At 41.1% G+C, this 27,998-nt stretch overlaps 1 protein-coding gene across 1 annotated transcript in view; it reads left to right on the forward strand.

The window, feature by feature from the left end:
• The first annotated feature begins 1,993 nt into the window (after positions 1–1,993).
• slc8a1b (solute carrier family 8 member 1b) overlaps positions 1,994–27,998 on the forward strand; it is a 142,593-nt gene continuing 116,588 nt past the window's right edge. The window contains exons 1-4 of the mRNA XM_028604075.1: positions 1,994–2,364; positions 16,833–17,757; positions 20,499–20,663; positions 23,118–23,908. Of these exons, the coding sequence (XP_028459876.1) occupies positions 16,882–17,757; positions 20,499–20,663; positions 23,118–23,908 (1,832 nt within the window). The 5' untranslated portion in view covers positions 1,994–2,364; positions 16,833–16,881. The remainder of the gene's footprint in view (positions 2,365–16,832; positions 17,758–20,498; positions 20,664–23,117; positions 23,909–27,998) is intronic.

The following is a 27,998-nucleotide window of genomic DNA, read 5'->3' on the forward strand; positions in this document are numbered from 1 at the left end:
TCAAGTTTGAATCTATCCATCGTTTAAAGTTTGCTCCAGTATCCCTGTCACAGCCAACAAAGCCTGCCACTATTCTGAGTCTATAGCCTGCATCTGTCGAGCCTGCCATGAGCTTCAGCTCCAGTTTGTCTCGTTTCTTATGCAGCCCAAGACAGTATCTCCATCCGTTCTCCCTCAAATCTCTGCCCCAGTCAGTGTCCTTTCATTATCAGCCTGCACCCTTTGGTCTCTCCTCCACACTGAACACTGTCCCCCAGCACCTAACCCCTCTGGGTCAGGTCAGCCTGTTTGGTTCTCTTTTGATCCAGTTTCTGGTCCAATGATCCTAACCAGAGCCCAGAGCGTACTACAGAGCAGCTCCTCACGCCTACTCTGTGCTCAGGAAATACATTTGACTACAGTCATTACATCTGTGCTTGTTTTAACCTTAGGCAACGCAATTGGTTGTCCACCTGCCACTTCAAATTAACTCCTCCTGATTTCTTTGAATCCCTGGCATCTTGATTAGCAATGTGAGGCATCCTTGCAGAGAGTTCTGTACTGGGGACGCCAGATACTCCAACTCTTTCTCCTGCCATTCCCAGTGTGTCTGTTCTGGAATTTCCCGTACCCTGTCCTGCCTCACCTAACCCTCTAGTTGCCATCAGTGAGTTTCCCTTCGAGAGGTAACCTGCCTACCCAGCAGCTCCTCAATTGAATGAATATGCAGAGGCCAGTTTTCAGATTGTCTATGCTGCTTTACAGTGGTTGAGCCATTCCTGTCTGTCTCTATCTTTTTTATTATTATTTTTTTTTTTTATATTTTAGTTACAAAGAAAACAAAACAAATACCAATAGAACACACACAACACACGGGCGGTACGTCAGAGGTTAGAGGAAAAAAAGGATAAATATACACACATATGCACGTACATACACATACATACACACACACACGCCTGTCTCTTTCTTACAATGTCAACTATCTGGGTTTCCTGTTCCAATGTTTTGCTTTCCTACACATTTTTTAAAGTTAAACTACCAACTATTTGACCATCAGTACTCAGCAAGCTGCCCTTTACTCTACCAGGTGAGTTTCACCTTCAATTTCAGTCTGTTGCCAGTCCAAGGTATAAAGTTCAGTTCAGTACAAAACAATATTATAATATCACTGCACATACGGTTATTGGCTCAGCAACCTGTTTACGACTGAGTTATCAGATTGGGATTGCCTCTGCGCTTTTTGCAGTCTTTTAATTGTTTTTTTCACAAGTAATGTAGGTTACTGTGAATTGACAATGCCACTCTCAATCACCAGTGAGGAGCTCCGCTGTTATATTTTTTTTTTAGCATTGCTACCTATTGTAAGTGGAGCGGAGTATTGTCAGGTTGTTCAGTTTAGTTATTCAAACCCTACGTTTTATTATAGGCCTAGATACCTGCCTTTTACAAGGTTTAACCAGGTGGTTTTGTCTGGATCAAGATTTTATTACAATCAGAAACAAGCATTTTTGAATGGACATTAAAAAGGAAAGATTAAAAAAAATGCAATAAGCTTTATAACATTCAGCATGCATGCTTTCTATTATAGAGGAGGAGAGATGAGATATCCGACACAGGGAGCAGGACATCAATATTTATTTTCAATGGGCATATTAACCCAAAAAGAGGGGGTAAAGCCAGTATGTGAATAAGAAAGTGAGAGACAAACAAGATATATGAGAACAGACACACACAACAGTGACAGAGACACGCACAGGAGAGAGATAGGGAAGGAGGATGGTGCGCTGATCCTCAGTCGGTGTGTGAGGGAACAGACGAAGTAGAGACCTGCACATACACAGAAACTCTCGCTTACACACACACGAACACACACACACTCTCTCTCTTTCTCGCTCCATCTCTCTCTCTCTCTCTCTCTCTCTCTCTCTCTCTCTCTCTCTCTCTCTCTCTCGCGCTGCATGGAGCGAGAGGGGGGACTGGAAAGGAAGAATGAGGAAGAAGTCCGCCTTGCTGCGCGCCTCGTCCCAACAAATGCGGGTTTGCTGATGAAGCACCGCGCCGGTTATCCGATCATACAGGTCGCGCTGCATGGAAACGAGGAATAGGCAACCGCAGAAAACAACAGCAACAGATAAAAAACTGTCAGTACATGGGAATCCGGACACCTCTCCCCTTCTTTTTTGCGTCTCGGTCGGTGGATACGCCGCTTTGGCTGGCGTATAAGAGCTCCCTGCGTCTCCATTTCCATTCCCCACTACTGGCTTACCTCTACTAGCCTACCACTACTACCACTCCTCCTCTTACTCCTTGTACTGCTAGCTATAGTCCCGCTTTTACTACTGACTGTCTTCGCCGTATTGTGGACTCTCTCTGGATAAAAAGGTAGGGTATGTAGTTTGGTACGTTTTCAGCGGGGGGAATGATGTTAATGATATTGATTGCTGGGGGTCTTTGCCTTTTATTTCGCCGCATTGTCTGGTGAAAGCAAGTTTTTGCAGGGAGGGAGTTGGAGTGATTGGGATGCAAAAGGGGACAGTGTCGCCTCATGGAGCCCCGATTGGAGACTTGAAAGCACCATGCGTCGGAAGGGTTTGGATGCGATGTTTCCTCGCCTCATCCTCCCGCACCACGCTTTCCACACTGCGCTTCTCCACCTCTGTGATTCGGAGATTTATAGAGAAGGGACACAAATCACAGGGTGCGCTGGAAGGTGTTAATCATTTGTTTTTCATTAAAATGAGCAACCGGTTTAGGATCCGGAGCCGTCTTCCTTTCGCTTCTAGGGGCTGTTTTTTTTTCTCCTTTTTGCCCTTCACCCCCACCCTCTTTCCCTGTTCTCCTCTCCCTTTCTCGCATGTTTAAGTCCGACCGCCTGCCTCGCTTATTTCTAGATGAATAATAATTACGGATGCAGGGCACGTTCAGATATCCACGCTTGCACCCTTTTATAGGCTTTCAATGTGGAAGTTGGGTGAGAAACATGTGCATGTAGGCTAAATTTGCCCATAGAGATAAAACTAATGATAACATTCGCTTAAAAGCGCATTGAGAGCCACATTTGCGTAATTCTGGACGTTCCCCATCCTTTGCGCCAAATAGTGCAGAGCTGTTGGGGCTGATGGAGTGCCTTTGCACATCAGTGCAGAGCAGGTTGGGGAAAAATCTGAGCCCGGACCCTGAGGTTGAGTTTGAATGGGTTTAATTCAGCATTGTTACTGAATTAGAACTTAATCAGTTGGATTTTCAGTCTTAAATCAGAGGACAAAGGGTTATTTTACTTTCTGCCTGCTGTGTTGTAAAAGGGAAATGAAAGTGTAGCAAATCTTCACACATCAGTTAACTGTTCTTATAAACCTGGCACATATAATATTAGAGGAGGCAGCAGACAGTGGCTTTGATTCTCCTGATGTGACACTACAAACGCTTCGTCTTGTGAGGAGTGCTTGGCACATCAGGCAGGTACCATTAAGGCTTTCCAGGCAATCTTTTTTCAGCTGACTTCAGTCGCCTTTATGGGCATAACACAGAGGAACTACTCATCCACTGTGGATGGTGTGAAATATTTATTTACGACAATGAAAAACTGAAACGCAGCCAGAGGTCTTTACTGACGTATTTACCATCCAGCAATGGTGCAGTTGGTTATTGATGGAATATAACATCTTGTGGTGATGAAGTGGTAAGGCACCATTTTAGGCATCCCAATAAAACAGTTTCAGATTAACATAAGTGATGTATTTTCCAATACAAACCAACCTTCTGTTCCATATGTGACGCAAGATTCAGGCCGTATCTCAGCGGGTCTGAGATCGATCAATGATTAGGCCTGGTTGAGGAGAGACTATAGCACACACACATACACACACACACACACACACACAGTGTAACAATTGCTTGGTCACAGGACACCACAGTGTGGTATAGTATAAAGTAGGCCTATTATTATTGCCATCAGTATGCTACAAAAACTCCAATTACAGATTTATTTTTAAATTTTTTTTTTTTTTTAAGTTTTCATCACAACATCAAGATTGTTGCAAGGCCTATATAGTTAAATTTAGGCTTTTTCTGCCTGGGTTGTTATGGGGTTATGTTAAAAGCTTTAGGTTTAATATAAGACACTGTTGAATCCATATCACAACTATTCATACATTTTGATTGAAAAATAGCATTTATTTTTGCAGAGTAAAGCGTCCGGTATACTCGCCGCAGCCGACCTGAAGAAAAAGGTAAACAACGGCAAAACTGGCAGCAGCATTGATGTCAATGTTTCGATTTGTTTCAATGACCTACTTCGTCGGATCAAGCCTTTCATTCACCATAAAGGAACTCATCTTAACCCAAAAAAAACGTTTGCAAGAGAGACTTGCAGTCACTCTGAGAGTCCTGGCATCCGGTTCCCCTCGAACTCGTCCATGCTTCCTGTTTCCGCTTTGTCGTGTGCCACTGAAAAAAATAGAGTTGAATGCGCAACATCTGGCACGCCAGCAAGATCTACGCTATTTTGACGTCACATTGGCGTGCGACAGGTCGGCTGCGGTGACTGTAAAAAGGCTTTAAGACGGAATATTTCAATATTCATAATATAAAGCTAAAACTTAACAAATATCCCCCCAAAAAAGGTGTTTTAAATGTACCTATCCATAAATACTTGTGCTTTTCAAGAACCCAACCAGTTTAAACAGATTTTATGTTTCCACACCAGAAGGTTGTTCTGCTTCTTTCTAGAAAAAGGACCCTTCACTAGTTTACAGTAAACAGGGTTATTTTGCAAGAACAGGTCAGGTAATGCTTCTGCTTATATAAAGTGAAGTGAAAAATTGGGACACATGCAAAAGAGCTGCTGATGTTGCTGCGGATCAGCCACGTCCTTAAAGTTAAAGGTCCAATATGTAATATATGTACTGTAATAAATCCAAAAATGACCCCAATGCCTCATCAGATATTAAGGAAACATGTTAACCTGAAATACTATCTTTTCTGACAACAATGCTAATGTCAGTATTTTTTCTTTTTGAAATTTACGTTCCGTGACGGAATTTATGTTTATGTTTTGGCCTGTGTGTTGTTATCAACGGCCCAGTTTTACAGCCAGGCCGGGTTGCCAGATATACCTGTGAAAACGTAAACCCAGTGCGCTACAGCTGTAATGTTAGTACAGCCATGAAACCAGCAAACAAACGAACAGGATCAATGGAGGTAGATTCTACCCGACCTAAAAGAAACAAAAAACAGCATGTTTCTAACAGTTGCGTGACCAGAAACGTAACAAACCCCTGGTAAATATTGGAGATGTATTTGAAAGATGGAGACAGCTTAGAGCCCAAAAGGACACAGAGTTGGCTTATTTCCTCCTGAACAGGTAAGCATTAGCTTCAGGCTAATTTATCACAGCTACAAGGGACGGGCATTTTATGAATTATATAGCTAGAGTACCCGAGTTGGTTACTCGCAAAAACAATTTAGACACAGCCAGTAAAGTGATCCTGACTGGTCCTGGCTAATGCCGCCATGCTAACCCTGCTAACTGCTAATGTTACCGGAGGACCATCAAGCAGCCCATGGCTGTTTACAAAGTGTAGTTCAGCAGCCGGAGCCGACAACGGTGAGTTATTTTAAGCCAAGAGAGGGGGGCTGTAAATTGGAAAGAGAGGACTGTGAGTTTGCAATGTGTTTAGCGATTGCTGCCGTAATTCTAAGCCAATGAAGTGTGTTCAGTCGGCAAGGTAGTGGTATTTTTAGCGGTTCCTATTGTAATTCTAAGCCGAGGAAGTGTGCCTGACTGGCGTGTGGAGAGGACAGTTAGGTTGTTGTGTTTTTTGCGGTTCATACTGTAATTCTAAGCCAAAAAAGTGTGTCAGTCAGTTGGGTACAGAGCTCCGCGTGAGCACGGGCTTTTATGACTGTCAATATAGCCAGCCTCTAACGTTAGCTACTCTGCTGTGCTGTGAAGTAATGTCTGGCTATGTGAGACAAGCGACTAGCAACATTGTTGTGGATGCTGTGGTCTCAACCTGGCAACCCCCGTGAACTTCGAGTCTGGGGAGGAGGGGGTGGGGGAGACAACTCTCTCCAGTATTTTGAATTTGTACTTTTTAAACACTAGCTGTCAGTATTACATATTGTCCTTTAATGCAGTTTTTTTAATACAGTTTTAACCAGGGTTTTTGAATTATTAAATTTTTTTTCAAATACATTTGTACCTGTTTTTCCATATTCAAAAGAAATACAGATAGGCTACATTCCTACAATTTGTTAAAGTACAAACTGTAATGAGCCGTAAGTATAATGTATGTATAGTGAAGGCAGATATTGCTTTTGATACTGTGACCTTCATCATCTATTGAAATGGCTAATAACCTAATAGGTAGGCGCCAGTGTTAAACCCTGAGGAAGAGTTTATCTATTAGAAATCAATATGCAGATGTATTGGTTCTTTGCCAACTTACCATCCAGTTTAGGTCACTTGTAATTATGCTGATGAGTCGATATGTGCGACCCCACTGTCAATTGCAAGTCCTTACGTTAATATGTGGCAGTGTACTGCGGCATTACAATGCGTGACAACTGTTGCAGGTTCAGTACAGATGTATAACAGGTAATATAACTTGCAATATATACATCTTTTACATCGTTAGCATGGATGTGTATTATTAGGAAGCAAACCACTTACCCTGTCAGATTGACACGATTAGCTCTGTTAAAGGTATGACTCATATCACAGTAACGCAAATAAATCATTGTCATGTTAATCTCAGTAAAAGCATTGTAAACAAATCAGCCAGTCACAGGAAAGATTTGCAGCCTTTATTGGCCAGTACACTGTTTTTGATGCTGCACACTATACTGGGATACGATTTGGTGGCAGAAATGTAAGACCATTGTAGCACAAAACCTGGAGGGCTCTGTTCTAATAGGTTACTGTAACAAAGCAAAAGTTCAATCTGTAAGTGTCATGTTTTTAAATCCTGATAAACAGAGCCAGTGGTAACTTTGCCTCCATGATAGCAAGGAACCATTTTTATAGGAAATATGCAGGAAAACAGCAGCAATAGAGTAATATATTTAGGATGAGGCAGAGGCTACCAGTTGTCTCCACCATGGCTCAGATATTTCTGTTGTGTCCTTGCAGTCAGTGGTTGTACAGAGTAGGCACAACCCCCAACAACTACAGTAATGGGCTCAGTGATAAAATATAGATGAATCCAAACAAGGTTAGATGTGATACATAGAGTTGTGTAGCATAGTGTGATGAAAAGCATGAATACAGACAAGTCAAGTCAAATTTACAGTATTTAGCATAAAAATATGTTTGCCTCAGAGTCCCTCTCTCTTTAGACCCAAAACGCTGATGTTTGTTGTTTGCTGATAGATTTAAAAAAGATGCATGCTCTAAAGACAAGATGACATTTCATCGTATAGTTGATATGGCAAACATGTCAGCAACCATTTATCTAGCATCATGTTGAAGAGAGTGGAACATCAGCATTCCTTTGGACTTTGGAAGTTTCTGTCCATCCAACAAATGTACAATATTCAGTCTTCTTGCTCTGTTTTGGTCTCTACCAACTCCAGATGGAAACAACTGGACCTTAAACTGCTAAATGCTCCACTTTGTTAGCTAGTCACTAACTTTTTATGTCAGTAGTTTGGTGTATCAGAACTTTTTATTTCGCCTGCCGGCATAACTATAATATATTTACAGTTTGAATTTCGTCACGGCACTTATATCACAGCTATCCCAAGGTCTTACAAAGCTAACAATGGTGTCAGATTTCAATTTAATGAATTTTTGTGAACCCTAGCTAGGGGTTTCGTTAGCTGCAACTGTCCCTTCAATCCTATGTGTACCGATTGCGGAAAGTTTAGGGTGACCAGATTTCCTGGAGCTAAAACCGGGACACTTTGCGCGTGACCGTAGTGTGTTTGTGCACGCACACGCTTTTTAACGTGAACATGTGCCAGCCCTGTTCAGACACAGACACAGACAGTAACTTCATTATTTTGATCCTAGGCTCCTCGTCTAATAAGTGTTTTTTCCTTTGAAATTAACAAAATTGCAGTAACAGCCTTTTTCAGTTTAGTGTGAGATTTATGTTGAGATTTTTAAAAAAAAGATTTTTTTAAGTGTTATTTATTCCAATAACAGCAAAGTAATTAAAATGATTTATTGAAAGTTTTCAGCATTAAACACTTAATTTCCTGCATTCTGGTGAATTTTTATGCACCTATTTCTACCTTTTTCTGAATCAATGTATGCTGCAAATATCTTTATTTAAAGAGAAACATTACAATCCAAATATAAAAACATAATGGAATATATTGCAGTAAGGCTGTCAGGCATTCTGTATTGCTTTCAACTATTTATTCTCCTTTGGATGGACTTTTCTAATTATATCTGAGTCAGCACACATGTAGCCTATAGGCATCATTTACTCTTACCTCCTGTTTTGAGTCTTTTGTTGGTTAAGTAACCTCCTTGATGTGCATATGACAATTATTCACCTCAATGATACATTCATTCATTTTAATTTATTAATAAACCCCTGGACTGTAATATTTCAGATGTTTGAGCAAGATTTACTGCTCTTGTCCAAAACTTTGTGCACATTCAAAGTATATAAACACAGTAATGTTCTCTGTGATTTGGAGGAGTCGTGATATTTTGAGAAAAATAAAGTGATAATAGGCTATTACAAGAATAAAATCACAAGCTATATTTCAGAAAATAATCTATACCTGCACCATAGTCTGCTGTGCATTACGTGATTGCTCTGCTAATACGGTAGATCTCAGACCTTCTGACAGACACAGAGCCCCGTTTGGGTCTCTGGTCTCTGAATGAGACAAATTGTTTAGCTATGGAAGTGGCTGTACGCTGCTCTACGTCGGAGGTGGAAACCCGAAACTAAAGAATACACGGAGCACAAACGCAACACATCTGCCGCAGCATGATCACAGCTGAGCGCGTCCATGAACCTGAAGCTGCGCTGCATTTTACAGAGAGTGGACACTAAGAGACCCACAGGTCTGCTTCAGAGCTCCGTGTGTCTGAGTCTGAACCGTAGACTGGAAACGTCACGTCACGGGAACTTCAAACTAAATCATTAGTATTGCGCTCCTAAACTTTGTGTTGATGGCATCACTGTATTACACTGATTTGGCTAGGATTCCTCCGAAAACTTCACCCCTTTCACAGCTTTCCTCACGGAGAGACGGTTGCTAGGTGATAGCAACAAATACAGCATGGTCGGACCCCGCACGTAGCTGCCCGTTCTATTCGCCTCGGAAAAATAAACTGGACAAAGTTACATTCGGGGCTACACTCAAAACATTCGGGGCTGAAGACACGGCAAAATTGGCTGACGCCGCTCCTGGTGTAAACCGGGACATTTTAGCGTCCCGACAGGCTTTTGTCGGGACTCGGGACAAGCAATTAAAAATCGGGACTGTCCTGGTCAAATCGGGACTGTCCCGGTCAAACCGGGACGTCTGGTCACCCTAGGATAGTTAGCTTCATTTTCGGCGTAATTCGAGTATATTTACAGTTTGAATTTCGTCACGCCACTTATACAACATCTACCTAAAGGTCTTATAAAGCTAACAATGGGATTTAGAGGTTCTATGTATGTCCTAGTTACCCAATAAACTGTCATTATTCAACTATGACAAGGTAAAATCGGTTTTGCCTTCTATCACCCCTTTAAGTTGCGGTTCATAAAGCCAAAACAATGAGATGAAAGACCCTAAAATGCTCTGTAGAGCTGAAGTAGTAATAATTATGTGTGGGTTTGTCATATTTCGCATACTAATTTGAACAATTTCTTAATATAGAAGTATTGATTAGTGCAGCTTTAAGTGTAGCTATGTTGTCAAGGTTTTTTCATATATGTAAAAAAAAGAAATTGAGACCATGAGTAAGAAGGCAGGGAAAAACATGAAGCGTTTATGAGGCTGTGACAGTTTGCCAGTGGCATGTAACATGTTGTTCAATGCTGAAAAAAATTTCCATTTATACTGATACTACCCACCCCTAGAAGGAGGATTTAAATGTTTGAGGATGATTGCTTATCCTCTGCCAAGTTCTTGCCCCATGAATGAATGGAGCACTGGAGATAAGGGGAGTGATTTGTTTGACTTTTAAGTTTTTTAATGATTTTTTTCCCCCCCATTCCTGTTCGTTTCCCATATCTCATGATCACTCTCCCGCGTGTTCACGTCCCTTGTCACACCCCAGATAGACAGACATGCAGATAATGTTGATCGATAGACAGACAGTAAGAAATAGCCCTGTGTATTACAGTGCCAGTCTGATCATTTCCTCCACTCCAAGTGTAATAATATGACAAGGCATCTTGGCTCGAGGATTGGCGGTAAGGCAGATCCAGGCTAAAAGAGTTCAACATCACTGTAATGATGGTAAACACGGACCATTAATCTTCAGTTGTTTGCAAGGGCTTGCGTGTGTGTGTGTGTGTGTGTGTGTGTGTGTGTGTGTGTGTATGTGTGTGTGGATATTTGGTCCTGCTTTCACACACACATTTCAGTGGACTAACCCTTTTTATTGTATTAAGGGAAGGTGACCTCTCTCTTTTCTATCTTGTACTCCCTTTTTCTTTCCATCTGTCTGTCTCTTTCTCTCACTCTCTTTTTTTTATAGACATCTCGCTGTGTCCTATATTACATTCCTCTCCTTCACTCTCTCTCTTTACATCCCTCGATCTCTTCTTTCTATTTACTTTTCCATGTTTCTTTCTCACTGTTTTACATTTGTTATCATTGCCTCTTGCCCAGAGGGAAATGCATCTCGGACAGGTTGGGGCATTTCTTTGTATTCTCCTGCAGCACACAGATTTATTTTTGTTGGCCTGATCAATGGTCAGTATCTACTTGTCTAGTGAATGTAGTTTCCCTTCACAATTCAGTCTATGATGAACATTAGTGGTTTATGCAGACGGTGGTCTTATGCACTCTCATCAGAGCCATCTTGGCCCCTTTGGGTGCTGCCTTCAGAGGCTCCAGAGGAATGACATTATTGGGGCAGAGAGGGAACAGCTTGCCTCAGTGCAGCACATGGGTTTGGTTTTCCTAACTTTATGTATTGTGCTTTTGTTTTTGCCTCTGGGGAGGAGGATTCATTCGTGTGTGTGTGTGTGTGCGTGTGTGTGTGTGTGTGTTTTCTGAAGCTGGGTTGGCTTATCTAATGTTGTGTTCCTCCTGAAATAAAGCCAAGTTTCTGAGGTCATATCACTAGGGAAATCATGGCGGGATATTCGGAAACCTGATAGTTCAGTTACAAAATCCAAAATAGCAGCCACTGTTCAGTAACTAAGCCTCTCTAGTGTTAACAGCAGACATGTAAACATACACCCTTGAGTTTGGTGTTGATACCAGCCAGGGCATCAATATTTCCGTTACCAAAAGCCGATAATGATTCTTGTGCAGAGAGAAGAAGTAATTCCCACAGGATATATTTTGCAGTCGTACAGTAAATCGGAGCTATAAACAGAACAGGTTATTATCTCAAGTCATCTGAAATGTTATCTCCTGGTGATGTGTAAAGCAATCAGGAGGACTTTGTAAGCAAGGTTTATTAAGGACTTTTGTTTGTGAGGATGTCGGTGCGAAGAAGGTAAGCAAGAAACAGAAACTAGAGCACATACATTGTGTTTCATATTACAGTAGGTACTGTGCTGACCAACAATCATCCAAACCATATGACGATATATAGGTTGTTTATTCCTACCCTCTAATACGACCCACAGGAGTGTTTTCCCTCCTCATATCTTAACCAGAGAAGGTAATGGTCGCGGTTTTAAACACGTCGTTAACGTTATATAACGGTCCCAGTTTGGGTATGTTTAGGCATCAAAACTGCTTAGTTTGAAAAACATCGTGGTTTGGGTTAAAATCAGATGTTACCTCACTGCTGGTTACACACGTGACGCTGAATGTGACGTTTGTAAAGTTTTTAAAAAACTTGCCGTTTACTTTTCTTTTCAAACAGGACACAAATCCCGGTCTCCTGGGTTAAAGTCTTGTGTCTTTTGTCCTGTGTTTGTCCCCAACCTGCCTCCCTACACGTAACGCTCTTATTTATTGTCACATTACTTTCTGCTTTGCTCTCATCATAATTACTACGGCCAATAGAGGGCGGCACCACTATAAACGTTAATATGAGTCGTAATTACTGTTTGAACAAACGACCCATTTGAGCATTTTTCGGAGTAGCACACTCGCGTGCTGATATATACAATACAGTGCTTTATACTAAAACATGCTTAGTATTGATTACCTTTTAACCATTCACTGTATGGTAACACATGCTGGGTAACTAGGCCTACAGTTAAAAATTAGCTGTCTGGCTAACACTGGCGCATTTACAGAAATGTTGGTTAATGTGCATTGTCCTAATCAAATGAATGAATTGTATTATCGCAAGAGCCAGGAGATGCAAATGCCTTTAGGTAGGAAAGGAGGAAGTCTCGGTGGATTGCTGGTTTTCACCAAAATACTCAGAAAATGCCCTTTTTCAAGGCACTGCAACCTCAATTTGTGTGAGGACTGTGGCAGCTCCCATGACATTGTCTTCTCAATTTATTCATTATTAATTAGCCCATTCATTTTGTTTCCTCCATTTATCCTGTTCAGGGTCACAGGCCCATCAAAACGAGGACAATAAAATTAATCAACTTTGGTTATCGTTTGATTGGATAGTTGCAGAGAAAAGAAGGAGGCTAATGAGCAATAAAGGCAAATGCTTCTCCGTGATGTGGTATAAAACATGGCCTTCTAGGCATCATTGCACCCCTTGAGAGGGAGATGTTATACCAGCATGGTGCCCAGAGTTCAATATCTTGCACATTAAATAGTAATGTACAATTTTCACTGATTAAACAAACTAGATACCATGTTAATTAGTGAGCTTTAGAGGTGCTGGTAGGCAGATTTATTTTTACCTTTGGACAGAGCCAGGCTACTGGTTTCCAGTCTTTATGCTAAGCTAACGACCTTGTGGATGTAGCTTAATACTTAATGGACACATATGGTATGATCATCTAACTCTCAGCTAAAATGCAAATAAGTCTATGTCCCAAAGGTTAGAGCTACCCCTTCAAGCTGTATCTTTAAAGGATGTTTTGCATGAAATATCATCAGCCATGCAGCTATATTCATTGCATGTAATGCATTGATGGTTGCCTCCTGTTGTGAAAAAATATTAGCTGCTGTTTGGAAGAGCTGACACACACAAAGAACTTAAAGTGTGAGGTATAAATTGCCAGTTTTCCTACCTGTGGTGAGTCTATTAGACTCCAACATGGTGCCACGTAACATAAATGGCTGTCTCCTTTTAATGTCTATATAAAGACAAACAGGTGTTGACGTCATGAGTTAGGTGGGTTCAAAGCAAGGATGACAGTTAGAGGGGTTGTAGAGTCAGTTTTACAATTCATCAGGATGTTATAGTTTTACCCTGTTAATGATATAATTATATATATATATATATATATATATATATATATATATATATATATATATATATATATATATATATATGTGTATATATTTTTTTTTTTTTTTGTACATTTTACTTTCCTATACTTTAAATATTATATTTACTGCTCTAAAGTTGATGTTTTCCAGTATTTTACGGGCTCCCTTGAGCATCCACTGGTGTAGAGAAGTGACGGAAAACACACTGTATTGTATGAAGAACTGCTGTCATAGAGAGCATGCTCTGTAGCCATCAGCCTGTTAGAAACATGACATCCTTAAGTGAAAACTACCAAATCCCAAAGCCCACTCAATTATTGATCACTTGGAAAAGCAACACAAAGCCTTGTGTGGCCACACAAGAAGACCATTGAAGGCAAAGAGCTGCTGGATCACATTAGCCGAGAGGAAAATGTTTGGTTATGAGCGTACTGAATTGAAGTTTAATTAAGTAGACGTGTAATTTAGTTAGGAATTGATTTTCATAACATTTGAGCAAGAAGATCTCGCACCACAGCTGAGCCCACTTAGCACACACCAACACAGCAGTCAAACTGAACACTCACACACGTACTTGGACTTATGCATTACACAGTAACTGCAAGTAGCCCTCAACAAAATTAGGAGCGGTACACACATACTTTCTACAATATGTGTAATATATTGAATGGACATTCACACATGACTACATCCCCTGTGGAAATGGATTATGTGTTGTTCACTTAGCTTAGTGTCAGGGCCCTACGGCTCCTGAGCCTCTGTAAGACAAAATGTGATTCCTATTGTTCTGTGAATTACAGCTTTTCTATAATAAGTATTGTGGTAGGAGAAAAAAAACAGGAAAGTACCGATGTAACTATTGATGTTGGGTAAATTGTGCTGTGTCTGCATGTAAGAGTGTGACCAATTCATTATTGGGAAATGGATGTTGGCATGCAGGAATGTGGAAGAAGCTTGTTTGAGGAGAATTTCTAAGATGATCTTTGTTTCGGGTCTTGGTTCTTGTTATTGATCCCTGATTAAAAGGATTACTACTTGTGTGTGTCCAGCAGTGCTTTCACTAAAAGGTCTACAGAATGGTAAGTGTTTGTTCCTGGTTAGTCTCGCATTGCCAGACTTTCCTCCCCACCACTGTGGAGGAAAGTCTGGTTAGTCCACACAACATTCTGGGATGGGAGAAAAACGTGCTCTGGGTAATTGGCATTTCTTTAAACCAATTACAATCGTCTTGGGGCGGTGCTAAGCGCCGAGCGGAGCCACGGTGCACCTGCAAAATAGCCTCGGGAAGGAACTTGTTTTGGTGCAACGTGTAAGTTCAAAAGTTGTTTTAGTGGTGCAGAAAACTCAGATTGGGCAGATAGTCTAGCTAGTTGTCTTGATTTACCCTGCAGAGATCTGAGGAGCAGTTAATCATAGTCCTCAGAAATCGACCGGAGTTTAAAATTACAACACAAAGAACGCGCAAGGTGACGGACATCCGGCGGAAAATTAGGCCGGTACCTGAACAATCCCGGAAATGAAACCTTGTCGATATTTACTAGTTCCTGGGTAACTGTCTAGTATACAGATGTGAGCGTGAGTGAAGAGGGGACCGTCTTCCCCCCGTGTGTTAGCCAGATATATTTTTCCTTTTCTGTGCTTTGAAAAGAGATATATAAAGTTTATTGTTATGATTATTATACAGTCTGAATGCATACACTTGCACACCTTCATACAAGGAGCAAAGAGTTTTAATTGCATTAAAATGTGAGTACTCTCTGGATGTTGTAGTCTCATAACCATACAAATTCTGGACAGATGGATTATTCCCCCCATTGGAAAATAACCCAACAATGTGCAATTACCTTGTTATTTGTGGTAACTGCACTGATTATGTGTTGGGCTACAGGGATACGTTTGGTTCATTGAAACTGATTATTGGCTAATTATGTTTCCTCTACATTCAATTTAACCTCTTTTTACGTTTGTGTGAAAGCAATCACATGGAAACTGAATGACCGATTTGAAGTCTCAGTGTTGGGATTTTGTGGTCTCTCAGATAGTGCCCTAGTTAAGGCAAGAAATTCTCCTCACTGCATTTAAAGTGCTGTTGAAATGGTGTATTTTGTAGATAACTGGGCAAACATAGAAAATGTGAGACATATTCAAGTTTTTTAGTGATACTGCCAGATTACATGGTGGAAGTTTTGAGTTGAAGTTGAATATCAGAACAGTTTATCATAAACTTGACTATTTTGTAGTGATGTACTGTTTAGTCGATTGACAAAAAGCTACAACACCAAAAAGATAAATTCATTTGCCACCCTGGTCAGTTATAAAACCCAGTAACAGGGTGTGAACACAATAAAAGCAACACCACACACACACACACACACACACATGCACAACAGATCTGAAATGAATGCTTGTGGGGCTTATAATGTTACATATCTCTCAAGACTCAAAAGTGCAAGGGATCGATAGAAGTTTGTGCTCATTTTAGAGGCAATTGTATTGTATGGGTGTTCACTACTGGTGCATTATTTTTCCAGCAGCTTTTTGTTATCTTACCAGACACTTTTAAAATACAATTTGGAATACACAATGATGGCTGTCTGGCTTCAAAGATTAAGGTAACCTAATTTACAAGCCAATGTTGTTGACAGAAGTCAACCGGACTGTTATCAGAGAGAGACACTTGTGGTTGGGTTGCATGAGGAACAGCAGGGTATTATTGCTGCAGGAATGTGGCAGGGGGATTTCAGAAGCTGCTCCTTGGAAATCTATATTGCTGAGCTCAGGAGCTGAAGTTTATCTTTGGCGTGGTTATTTGAGCTTGCTGCCCCTAAACAGCTAAGCAAATATCTTACCTGAAACCTGTTTTTATTTGTGCGGCATTTTGTTTTTAAGGTTCTTCATGCCTCAAAGTGAGCAACCCCTTTGTTTATAAGTCTTCAAGGGTGACATTAGAGTGTGCTTTTTCAGACCGATGCAGATTTGACCTTTTCGCTGCTTTAACATTTACTGGAAGTTAAACGAATATATAATCCAAAGTTGTTCTTTTGCTACAACACAGAATCATGTCGTCTGTTATATAAAGGTGTTTGAGATGAAAGTGAGATGAAAGTTGGTTACTTGCTGGAGAGCTGAAGTTTTTTTCTTTACTATCCATCGTGAGATATTAAAATGATTTTATAAAGACATATCTGCCATTAAACCTGCAACAGGTTAAACCCAAATGCCTGCAGTATACTCTGGTTAAATATGTATGTCATCCTAAATCTTAGAAATGGTTGCAGTGAAAATTCAAATTAAAGTAGAGAATCAAAACCCCTTTATCCAAACGTCTAATCTGAATTATTCTCTTCTCTCTAAAGGTTCAACATCCTCATTAATTAGTTACCTCACAGTACTGGTTTGGTCAACATGGGTCGCTGGGATCACTCCTCCCTCCTGTCCCCTGCCCTGAGGCTAGCTGTCGTCACTGTTATTCTCCTCCTCGAGCTCCATCCTTCATTGGCTGGCGCTCCGCCTGAGCAGAGCTTGGGTGGCTCCGTTTCGGCGGTATCAACTAATAAAACTGAATGCAGCAAAGCTGAGGCATGCCAAAAGGGCGTGATCCTTCCTATTTGGGAGCCCCAAAACCCGTCATTTGGTGACAAAGTGGCCCGGGCAACAGTTTACTTTGTGGCTCTGATCTACATGTTCCTGGGTGTGTCAATCATCGCAGACCGTTTCATGGCATCAATAGAGGTCATCACGTCACAGGAAAAGGAGATCACCATCAAGAAACCCAACGGGGAAACCACCACCACCACGGTTCGGATCTGGAACGAGACTGTCTCCAATCTCACCCTCATGGCTCTGGGCTCTTCGGCTCCTGAGATCCTGCTGTCCGTCATAGAAGTCATAGGTCATAAGTTCCAGGCTGGCACACTGGGCCCCTCCACCATTGTGGGCTCTGCGGCGTTCAACATGTTTGTCATCATCGGGCTTTGTGTGTACGTCGTGCCCGACGGCGAGACAAGGAAGGTCAAGCATCTCCGCGTCTTCTTTGTCACGGCCACCTGGAGTATCTTCGCCTATATTTGGCTCTACCTGATCCTGGCCGTGATCTCGCCTGGTGTTGTGCAGGTGTGGGAGGGGCTGCTCACGTTCTTCTTCTTCCCCATCTGTGTGTTGTTTGCCTGGGTGGCCGACCGCCGTCTGCTGTTCTACAAGTACGTGTACAAGCGCTACCGCACTGGCAAGCAGCGTGGGATGATCATCGAGACCGAGGGAGACCGTCCACTTCCTTCCAAGGTATGCTCAGAGGAATTACTACTAGAGATGCACCGATTACAACTTTCTAGGCTGATTCCGATTTTCTTTGAGTTAGGCCAGCCGATACCGATTTTAGCCGATTGCGATTACATTACATTGTATTTTCTATCTTTTCTTTAATAGAACATTTTGCACAGAACATAGAAACATTTTTGAACAGATCACTATAAAATAGAACTACAGTATATAAATTACTCCTGGTGTGGGGAATTCACACACATCTAAAGTGCAATGTTAGAACCATTTCCTTCTTTTCACATCCAATATCCAACTAAAACTAAAAATTTGATTTTTGGTGTCATCCCTCCACGCCCTACTTTTTCCTTGCAGGTGTTGCATATTGCAAACTTGTTATTTTCTGCACACACGCTGAAAAATTTCCAAACAGCTGACGCGTTGCAGGTTAATTCCCGGGGTTCCCTACATGTGCGAGAATAGCGCCGACACACACGGGGGGCAAAGTTGAGATAAAGGAAAAAGAGACTGTGCTGTCGCGTCCGTGTGTGCGTGCGTCCTTGAGAACTGTAACTCCTATAACTTATGTTGTCAGTTACTTTTACCATGTTCCCTCCCAAATCTCACCAATCACTTTGGGTAGTCCAATGTTTTCAGAAAAAACATAAATGACAGAACGTTATAATAAATCCGAATGTACCTTTTAAAGGAACACGCCGACTTATTGGGAATTTTGCTTATTCACCGTAACCCCCAGAGTAAGACAAGTCCATACATACCCTTCTCATCTCTGTGCGTGCTGTAACGCTGTCCGACGGCTCCAGCATTAGCCTAGCCCAGCACAGATCCTGCAGGTAACTGGTTCCAACTAGCCTACTGCTCCCAATTGTGACAAAAGTGACAAAATAACGCCAACATGTTCCTATTTACATTTGTATAGTCACAGCGTGTACAAAAAATAACGTAACATGAGACACAGCCATCTTCTAACAGTAAACAAACCGGGAACTATATTCTCAGACAGGCTTGCTGCGAGCATATCACTCCGCCCAAGTACTATATTCTTCCGCCTGAGAATATAGTTCCCGGTTTGTTTACAGTTAGAAGACGGCTGTGTCTCATGTTATGTTGTTTTTTTGTACGCGCCAGACTTTACAAATCACAACATGTAAATAGGAACATGTTGGCGTTATTTTGTCACTTATTCGGAGCAGTAGGATTGCTGGAACCATTCACCTCCATCTTCTGTGCTGGCCTGATGCCGCTAACCCTAACCCTAAGGGTATGTATCGACGGTGAATAAGCTAAATTCCCAATAAGTCGGCGTGTTCCTTTTAATATTCATTCAAAGTAAAAGACCAACTGAAATGATATACTCTTGACATACATTTCTACGGTTTCATACTTGAAAAACCTATCACTTAAAACATACGCTACTGGTGTTATCATCCTTATTACTACCAATCATTAGATACTTGATTTTTACTACTACTTCTGGTCCCAATATAATTTCTAGTACTCTTTCATTTCAATTAGACTGAATCTAAAATGCTAAAGTATTTAGATTTTTTAACTTGAAAAGTAGGGATATCCTTTGAACAGTAAATATTTTGTCGACACGAAAAGTCCTACCCTTTCTTATTCCCCACCAGAAATCACTCTATGATGGTGATGGTGATGGTGATGATGGCGATAACACATTAGAAAGCCACTAGTTTTTTCTGTAATCCTGCTGACAGGCAGAACAATCCGAACCAAAAACATAAGCTCCTTGGCAAAGGGGAATAAATCTCCCTTCGTTAATGTCTTTTTAAATAACAGTGACGCTGGGAGCTCTCTTTCCCAAAGGCATATCAGTTAGAACAGCCGACCAGTAGAAATTAATTAAGCTGTCCTCATCCAAACATGCGGTGGAAAAAACAATGGAGCAGATAAGGCGCTCTGTGTAGGCGGAATTGAGTTCATGAGTAACGTGTATCTGTATTACTGAATGGAATTCTGCCAAGGTAAACTCATGCCATAAAGCATATTACTGCAAACACACACACACACACACACACACACACACACACACACACACACACACACACACACAAATACTTTTTAAGTATTGCCACTTTTTAATTTCCTGTTTTGATTACCATCTGATGGCTTTGTGTTATGTCCTACTGTATGCAGTGCATTGCAAATTTCTAATTACATTTGTATTTACCACTCAGTGTCTTTTCTTCTATTTCCCTCACTTGTTTGTGCTCCATTAGTACATGAAGAGCACTTTCATCTCAACTTCTGGCTAAAAGAAATCACTGAATCAAAACCAAGTGTCCCTGAGGGGAAATCCTAATAATTCATAAGTTATAAATTGCCATTGTGCTTAAAGAGCTAAAATACATTTCATCAATACAACTGCACTCAAAGAAAGCAGGCTTTCAATGAATAACAAGCAAGCTACTCTGAGAGAAACAAGTGGCATATTGTTAACATGTCTAATGAAAGCTGATGCTACTATCTGTTTGTCACACATGCATGTCTTTAACAAAACAAAAGAATGCACCTTAACTATGATATGACTTACACCGAAACCACAGAAACTATACATTTTTACCTTTCTTTGCATGGTTGTTGAAGGCCATTCTTGGTACACACCCAGTTCTCAATAAACCTCCATGATAGCACCATACATGGTTTTGCCTTGCAATTTGACATCCTGCTCCAAAGCCTCAAATCAATGTTACTAATTAAATTGCTTTATTTCCCATCATAAGGTGGACATTGAGATGGATGGGAAGATGCTGAACTCTCATGGTGTTGACTTCCTGGATGGTACACTAGGATTGGAAATAGATGAGAAGGATCTGGATGAGGAGGAGACCCGGAGAGACATGGCTAAGATCCTGAAAGAGCTCAAGCAGAAACACCCTGACAAGGAGGTGAGTAACCTCAAATCAGTAATGTCAAAAGGATCTCACATTAGAGAGCAGAAAAACATTCTGTCCGTGCTGCTCCTGTCGGGGTTGTTTTCCTCAGTGTTGTTTTTTTATCACAGATTTATCGAAATTGCAAGATGGACTAGTGCAATATCCAAATCGCAGTGGGGCGCAACTGTTTGTTAAAGGCAAAATATGTGTCAAGCCATTCTGAATTTAGTAATGTGGTGCAGCAGAGACGTCCCAGCCTTCAAATCATATCCTACAGACTAAAGAAAAAATCTTGGTTTATTACAGATCCTCGCAAAAATCACATTGTAATCATTTTAATTTCTTTTAATTTCTTTAAAATTGAAAATGAGAATTATGATACAAAAATGATCATTCCCTCCAATATCGTATATCATATCGCAATTGCAACATCAGTCAAACTAATCACTAATTAGATATTTTCCTCATATTGTGCAGCCCTACGATTTGCTTCAGTTATCATTCTGGTGATGAATGCAGCTAAGGTCTCATCACAACCTCTTAAATTGATTTGATAATGATACATCAAAAAAAAGAAAATTGCTAAGGAATACTCCAGTTTTGACATTGGCAATCTGTATCTGTCTAGGCATGATAAACCTATAGATAAACACATAGAAACATATAGAAAATAGGTATTTGTGTCATTACTGCAGTTTTTTAACATAGTGATAGAGTCTTCCAGTGCCTACTTGTATCATATACAGTCCAGACTGTAAGATATCACATCTGTGTGTTCAGGATGGAAGAGGTGTAATGGAAAGTATAGCATGTGTCCTCTATCAGCTACACTAACTGCATGGATTAGGAATTATGGAGATCCTACCTTGATTTAGCAGATTCAAGAAAATTCCTCAATGTGATTATTTCAAAAATCTAAACCTGAACTGATAAATAAAAGTAACAAGGGACTAGAATCTAGTATGCTCGCCATTAAAACAATTATTCCCTTATTCCCTCCTCCCCTCCTCCCCTCCTCCCCTCCCCCACTGTGTCTATATTTGCAGACCTTTGTATTTGAAAAACAACAACAAATTGTTGTTGTCAAATGTGGTGTGACGAGGTTCGTTTGTATTCAGTGCTTCTCTTATTGTCTGGACAAGGCTTAATGCTAAAAAGCATAATGCGAGCATCAAAACAAGCTGCCGAAATGACAATTCTTACATGCATGAGAGCCTGCTAAATAGGTTTTTACGCCTGTGCCCTCATCTCTAAATGGATTAACAATGAGGCTGATTAACCTGTTGTCAAAAACAAGTATTTGTCTCACAGTCACATTTTGACATCAAGTGCTTTCCACTGAGCAGTCCGGTTCAGTTCGTTGCACAGTATAACGATCATTTTTGCATTTCCATTGTCAAAAGTTGTGAATGGTACCAATAGAACCGTTCCATTCTGTCCCGTTTTTTCGTTACCCCTTTGTTAGCACAGACCACCTAGCACACTGGTTCGACACTACAATGTGGACCTACAAACGCTGCAGTCCGCTGATTTCGGTGAAGAGGAAATACAGCAGTGAGGAGTTTTTAGCTCGTTTCTCAGTGCATGGCTGTCCAAGACATCTAGACTACTGTCTGGGGTGGATGGAAACGCAAAAATAACCAGTGTTTAGGTACATATCCATAATAGTCACGTAATAAGGTACTATACTATATCAAAAAGTCGGAAACGTGGCTTTAGAACAGAGACTCTGGACTGTAACTATGTTTAGCCTCTTTAACATCACCAACTTTAGTTCAACCCATAAAGGCTTTTAATTGGCTCAGATGTTTCTCCAACCAAGAGTAAAAGTAATTCACCTGATCTCCTCCAGTAATTTACTGATTGGAGAGGAATACTAGTGGGGTGAGGAAGGCATGGAAAGGAGGAATAGTGACAAAACCATGGGATCAACCTAATAATTCAGTGCGTATTTCAGGGATATCTAAGCAGGATGGATGGTTGCTGTCATGGGAGCTTGACTTCTCTACTTAAGACATTACCAAGCTGTTCATGTACCTCTTGGCACATCGTTTATAGCTGTGTAAGGCCTAACATTTAGATAATCTGATGGATATTCCTGAGTGTAGCATATTCCTTAGTGTAACTAAATCACAGACACTGTTGATGGAAATTATCTGACATAACAGTATGACTCATCAAGATCACTGTTCTTTTTACTGATTTTAATGTTAGATTTATCCACTCGACACGCCATTAAATCTTGTTTATCCAGACAAGCTAGATGAAACTCTGTGAATCAGCCAGACGAGGTCAATGTTAAACAAGTTGTCAGAGAAGCCATTCTTTCCCTCAATAGAAGATACTACACCTGCCATATGGGGTCTAGATTTCTGGTGGATTTTAGGTGGAGCAACATTTTAAAACAACTGCCATGTCCACTGATCATGCTTGTGTGCTTACATGTTTTATCTTTTATCTTACTAGGTGGAACAACTCATTGAGCTGGCCAACTACCAAGTCCTGAGCCAGCAGCAGAAGAGCCGCGCTTTTTATCGATGCCAGGCCACCCGGCTGATGACAGGTGCTGGCAACATCCTGAAGAAACATGCCGCCGATCAGGCTCGAAAGGCTGTCAGCATGCAGGAGGTTCGCGCTGATGCTGGTGAAAACGACCCCATCTCTAAGATCTTTTTTGAGCCCAGTTCTTACCAGTGCCTTGAGAACTGCGGCACAGTGGCGGTGAACGTGATGCGACGTGGTGGCGATTTGGGCAAAACCATTTCTGTGGACTACCGAACAGAAGACGGCACAGCCAACGCTGGCTCGGACTACGAGTTCACTGAGGGCGTGGTGATCTTCAAGGCTGGTGAGACAATGAAGGAGATCCGTGTGGGTATCATTGACGATGACATCTTTGAAGAGGATGAAAACTTCCTGATTCACCTTTCCAATGTCAAGGTGTTGACATCAGAAGGCGAGGAGCCCGAGGAAGGCGAGTCAGCTAATCATGTGGACTCAATAGCGTGTCTCGGCCTACCCGCCACAGCGTCCGTTACCATCTTTGATGACGACCACGCCGGCATCTTTACGTTTGAGGAGCCTGTATTCCATGTGAGCGAGAGTGTTGGCACCATGGAGGTGAAGGTGCTGAGAACGTCGGGGGCTCGTGGCGTGGTCATGTTACCGTTCAAGACAGTGGAGGGAACAGCGCGAGGTGGCGGAGAGGACTTCGAAGATGTTCACGGCATCCTGGAATTTCAGAACGACGAGATCTTGTGAGTAACTTTGATCAATCCACCTTTAAATTTGAATAGTAAATGTTAATTTTATTCATGCATATTTATCAGCTTCACTGTCACTATCTGTTTTCCTTGATTGTTTCCCATGCTCCGTATCAGTGTGATGTTGCAAATGTTACTGCTGATTATGTGAGAAAGTGAGGGTGTGAGTGTGATGTGGTGGTCATGATGAGCGGCGAGGACAACTGCTCATTGGCGACAAAATCAACAATTCCCCAACCCTTTTTAACTTCTCTCTACTTTGACTCATTCACTTTTTTCATTCTTCTTTTATCTTCATCAGTCTGTTAATTCATCTTTGCTTTGGAATATGTTTTGCTGCCGTTTTAGTCCTTTGTGGGTTTCATTGATTTCTACACACTGTACTGCTGTATAGTCAGCACAGTAGGGTTAGCTTGTAAATTGAGGAGCCAAGAAGTTGGGAAACTGGGTTATTTGTTGGAAAGTTGATGGTTTGAATGTTAAATAGATGGAATGTCAGGACATGGAAATTGAATAAGAAGTGTTGAAGTTTCCATTAGCACGGCACTTAATGGAAACCCTACATGAGCTGGTTGCCGGATCAGTACATGAATTTAACAAGTAGCAGGGAATCAGGGCAGTGCTTAGAAGGAGCATCTATCTAGTCAACTTAATTGGATACGCAAAGGCTTTAAAAAAAATGTCAGTTGCCCTTTTAGGTGGCTTTGTACTGTGTGAGAACATCCCAGAGCAACCACTCAGGCACTCACACAGCCAGCTAGCGGCTTATTTTGTTGTTTTGTTCTGTGTGTAAAGAACTTGAGACTCCATTTAAAGATCCCTGCTGTGGTGAAATGCCGTAGCCACAGTTCAAAGCTCTTCTTAGCCAGACACAGAGGCCATATTATCTGCTGGTGACTCACGGTGAGGTCCATGATTGCTATTTGACCATGTTTCAGGAGGCCTTTTACAACAGTAGTGATTTTGCTCACAGCCAGCGACTTTGGCCTGAGACAAAACCTAATTACGTGTGTGTGTGTGTGTGTGTGTGTGTGTGTGTGTGTGTGTGTGTGTGTGTGTTTTCTGGACAGTAGCTGGTAATATGAGACTCAAATGTTGACTCATTAGTTGACTCAATACTGATGTAGTAATCAGAATGCATTTGTGTATGTTAAAATGTCTTAACTGTGTTAATGGTAAATAGACATCAAGCTCACAGTGTCATGAATGTGACACACAGGCTGTTATTGCATTTCTAAATGGATCAGTGCACATTTACTTTCTTTTACAGTAGGTTCATGTTGTCAATATATTGCTGTGGTTCATAGCAATGCACACATGTACATGTATAATTAAGACTCATATATTCTCTGTATGGCGACGTTCTCCCAGTGAGAGGTGAAGTTGCTTTTTTTCACAAAACACTCAACTGCTGCCAAATGATTGTTTTCTATTACTCTTTCTCTTAAACAGCAGGGTGGGCATGTTCACAATGTCACCACAAATTACTGTTTGCAGTAAAGCCTTCTCATGGTGGCCTAGTCCTGTTGGGCTTGTAACTTTAGCAAGAGTACAATAAACTTCACAGCTTCCAGCAGTTGGCTTCTTTACTGTTTGGGCCACTTGCTAGTTTAGGTTGGGAACTCATGCTGCTGTGGACCTGTAAAGCTGACTGAGATATTGGATGTGGGACTATAGAAATAAATTAGACTAGGTTTAGATATGCAGTGGGAGGGAAATGTAGAGCTCCATCTGTTTTTAGCTGGAAGGCATCAGTTGTTAGTTGCAGAAGTTTGCCTCGGAAACCAAAAGTTAGCTTACAGTGCTTGTTTGGAAATGTCGTAATTGTTTTTGAGGAAGGTTTGTAGTGACGAATGAATGAACTCAAGTGTGCTGTCGTGATGAATGAATGGTAAAGGTGCTGTCGTAGTAACAGTAGTCTAAAACTTTCTCTATCTGTCTCCCTTCCTTCTGTTTTTGGTCAGATTTGAAGCAGACGTCTGCAAGGCTGGCTTTTCCAGCCTGTGGCATAGTTTCCATAGCTTACAGCTCTCACAGCCAGGACTAAGTGGGTTTTAATAACAGTCCAAATCAAATGATGGACTGTCCTTCCTGCTATCGTGGTTACTGTGTGTGTATTCTCTTGTGTACATGTTGTTGTTTCCTAGAAGAAAGACCCAGAGGTGAAGCAGAAACTAGTGCCTGAAGTGGAAAGCATTTTGACCACATGTAGGGATGTCACAATACCAAAAATCTAGTAGTCTGTACCGATACCACCAAAAGTACACGATACTCGATATCAAAGTCAATTCCATGGTGTGTAAAAAAAAGAAAGTAAAAAAGAATAATACTTATACATTAATTCAATTTATTTAAACATTTGAACATGGCAACTACAGATATTGCATGATACTAGAAATGTAGTCATCAATACCAATACCAGTGAAATCATAATCATAATTTTGAATACCTAATTCGATAACACAGTAAAAAACAAAACAATAAATCCCATGTCTTTCTTAATAACGTGTACAGTGCAGGGCTCCAGACTGCGACTAAATGGTCACATTTTGCAACCAAAAGTTGAAAGTGTGCAACTGAATTTTACATCTTTACAAAAGTGGTTTTACAGGTTAACCACTATTATTGCCCCCTTTTTTTACACGCTAAACGTTGAAATTTCGGTACCTGAGAGCGCGTAAGAGCAAGCTTATCTGTCCAAAATTGACTGTTGCCTTTGCTGCCAGTCTTAGCTGCTCTGATGCCTGGCATCACTACACAGCCAGTGTACGGTAGCCTAACATCTTCCATGAGTTCACCCAGAACGCCCAGACGGCAAGCATGTTTAGTTACATCTGTTTCTCTCTGCCGTTGTGGTTTTTCACATAGAACCGGGCTGGTTAAAGTTAACTTAACTAACGTTATAGAGGTCCCTTAAAAACAAGCACTAAAGTTAGCTAAATGTCAGCTATCGTAGCTAGCGTTAGACTGTGACAGCCAACGGCAGAGAGAAACAGACTTACTTTCTGATTGGGAGCTCCAGGTGAGGTGGTGAAAGCCGTTGCTGTAGATGTAACATTACGGTAAAGCCGTGCATGGAGATGAGGCGCTCTGTTTTTCTGTGCTGGTCAGCGTTCATCTTCTCCAGCATTTAGCGGCAGACTAGAACACTTGTAGGCGTATATTGCCCCCGTCAGGTCCAGAAGAATTGCAGAAGTTTGGTACCGACTTGGTACCAAAGTACCGGTTGTCGTCACAGCCCTAAGGTAGAGGCCATTTTGTAACCAGAATCACAAGTCAAATTACGGCACAGTGTCCCTCAACCATTTAATCTCTAACTGCCCCTCTAAATCATCCATGGTAAATGTTTGATATGATCTTTAATGGTTCAAAATGGTTGCCATTACATGAAGTAGCCTAATGTGTGATATTGTTAACCTGTTTTAGCCCATTACAAATACTGTGACATTACTGCTGACCATTTTCTAAAGCTAAAAGTTAGTTGGTGGGATAACAGGCACATCTTTTAATGATACATATAAGTTTCCAAGCTTTTAAGGGCATACAGTAGGTAGGAAGTAGGAAAATGCTTGGCTGTGCTTTGTCTTCTGGGTAAAGTTCACACCTTTAATATGACGCAAAATAAAAATAGCTGTTGTGGACATAAAGCCATGAACTGGTTTGTGTTGTTGACAGAAACTGCAAGATCAGTAAACAAGCGTATAACAATTAGGACACAGTAAAGAATATTCACTAAATATACTGCCACATGCCAGAGTATTTAGAGAAAGAAATTTGCAACGCTTGTCCAAGGATTTTTTTTTTTTTGGGGGAGAGAAGCATTCCCATAGAAATACATAGTGCATATCATCAATAAGCCGCTGGGGCCCTGAGTATGTCCCTATAGGGAAAAGCAGAGGACGTTTTTGCTTCTAAGAAAAAAAGGAATTAGAAAATAGCTGATCTAAATTGGATTGCCTCCAGCATAATTCTACCCTGATTCTGTTTCTCTGATGGAGAGAGAGAGAGAGCGAGAGAAAGAGAGAAGGAGGTAAAAATGTAGGGAGAGTACAGTTACATAGATAAATGAGTGTGAATGGAGGCA

Source organism: Perca flavescens, chromosome 17 (assembly GCF_004354835.1).
Source record: "Perca flavescens isolate YP-PL-M2 chromosome 17, PFLA_1.0, whole genome shotgun sequence".
Taxonomy (NCBI): Eukaryota; Metazoa; Chordata; class Actinopteri; order Perciformes; family Percidae; genus Perca; species Perca flavescens.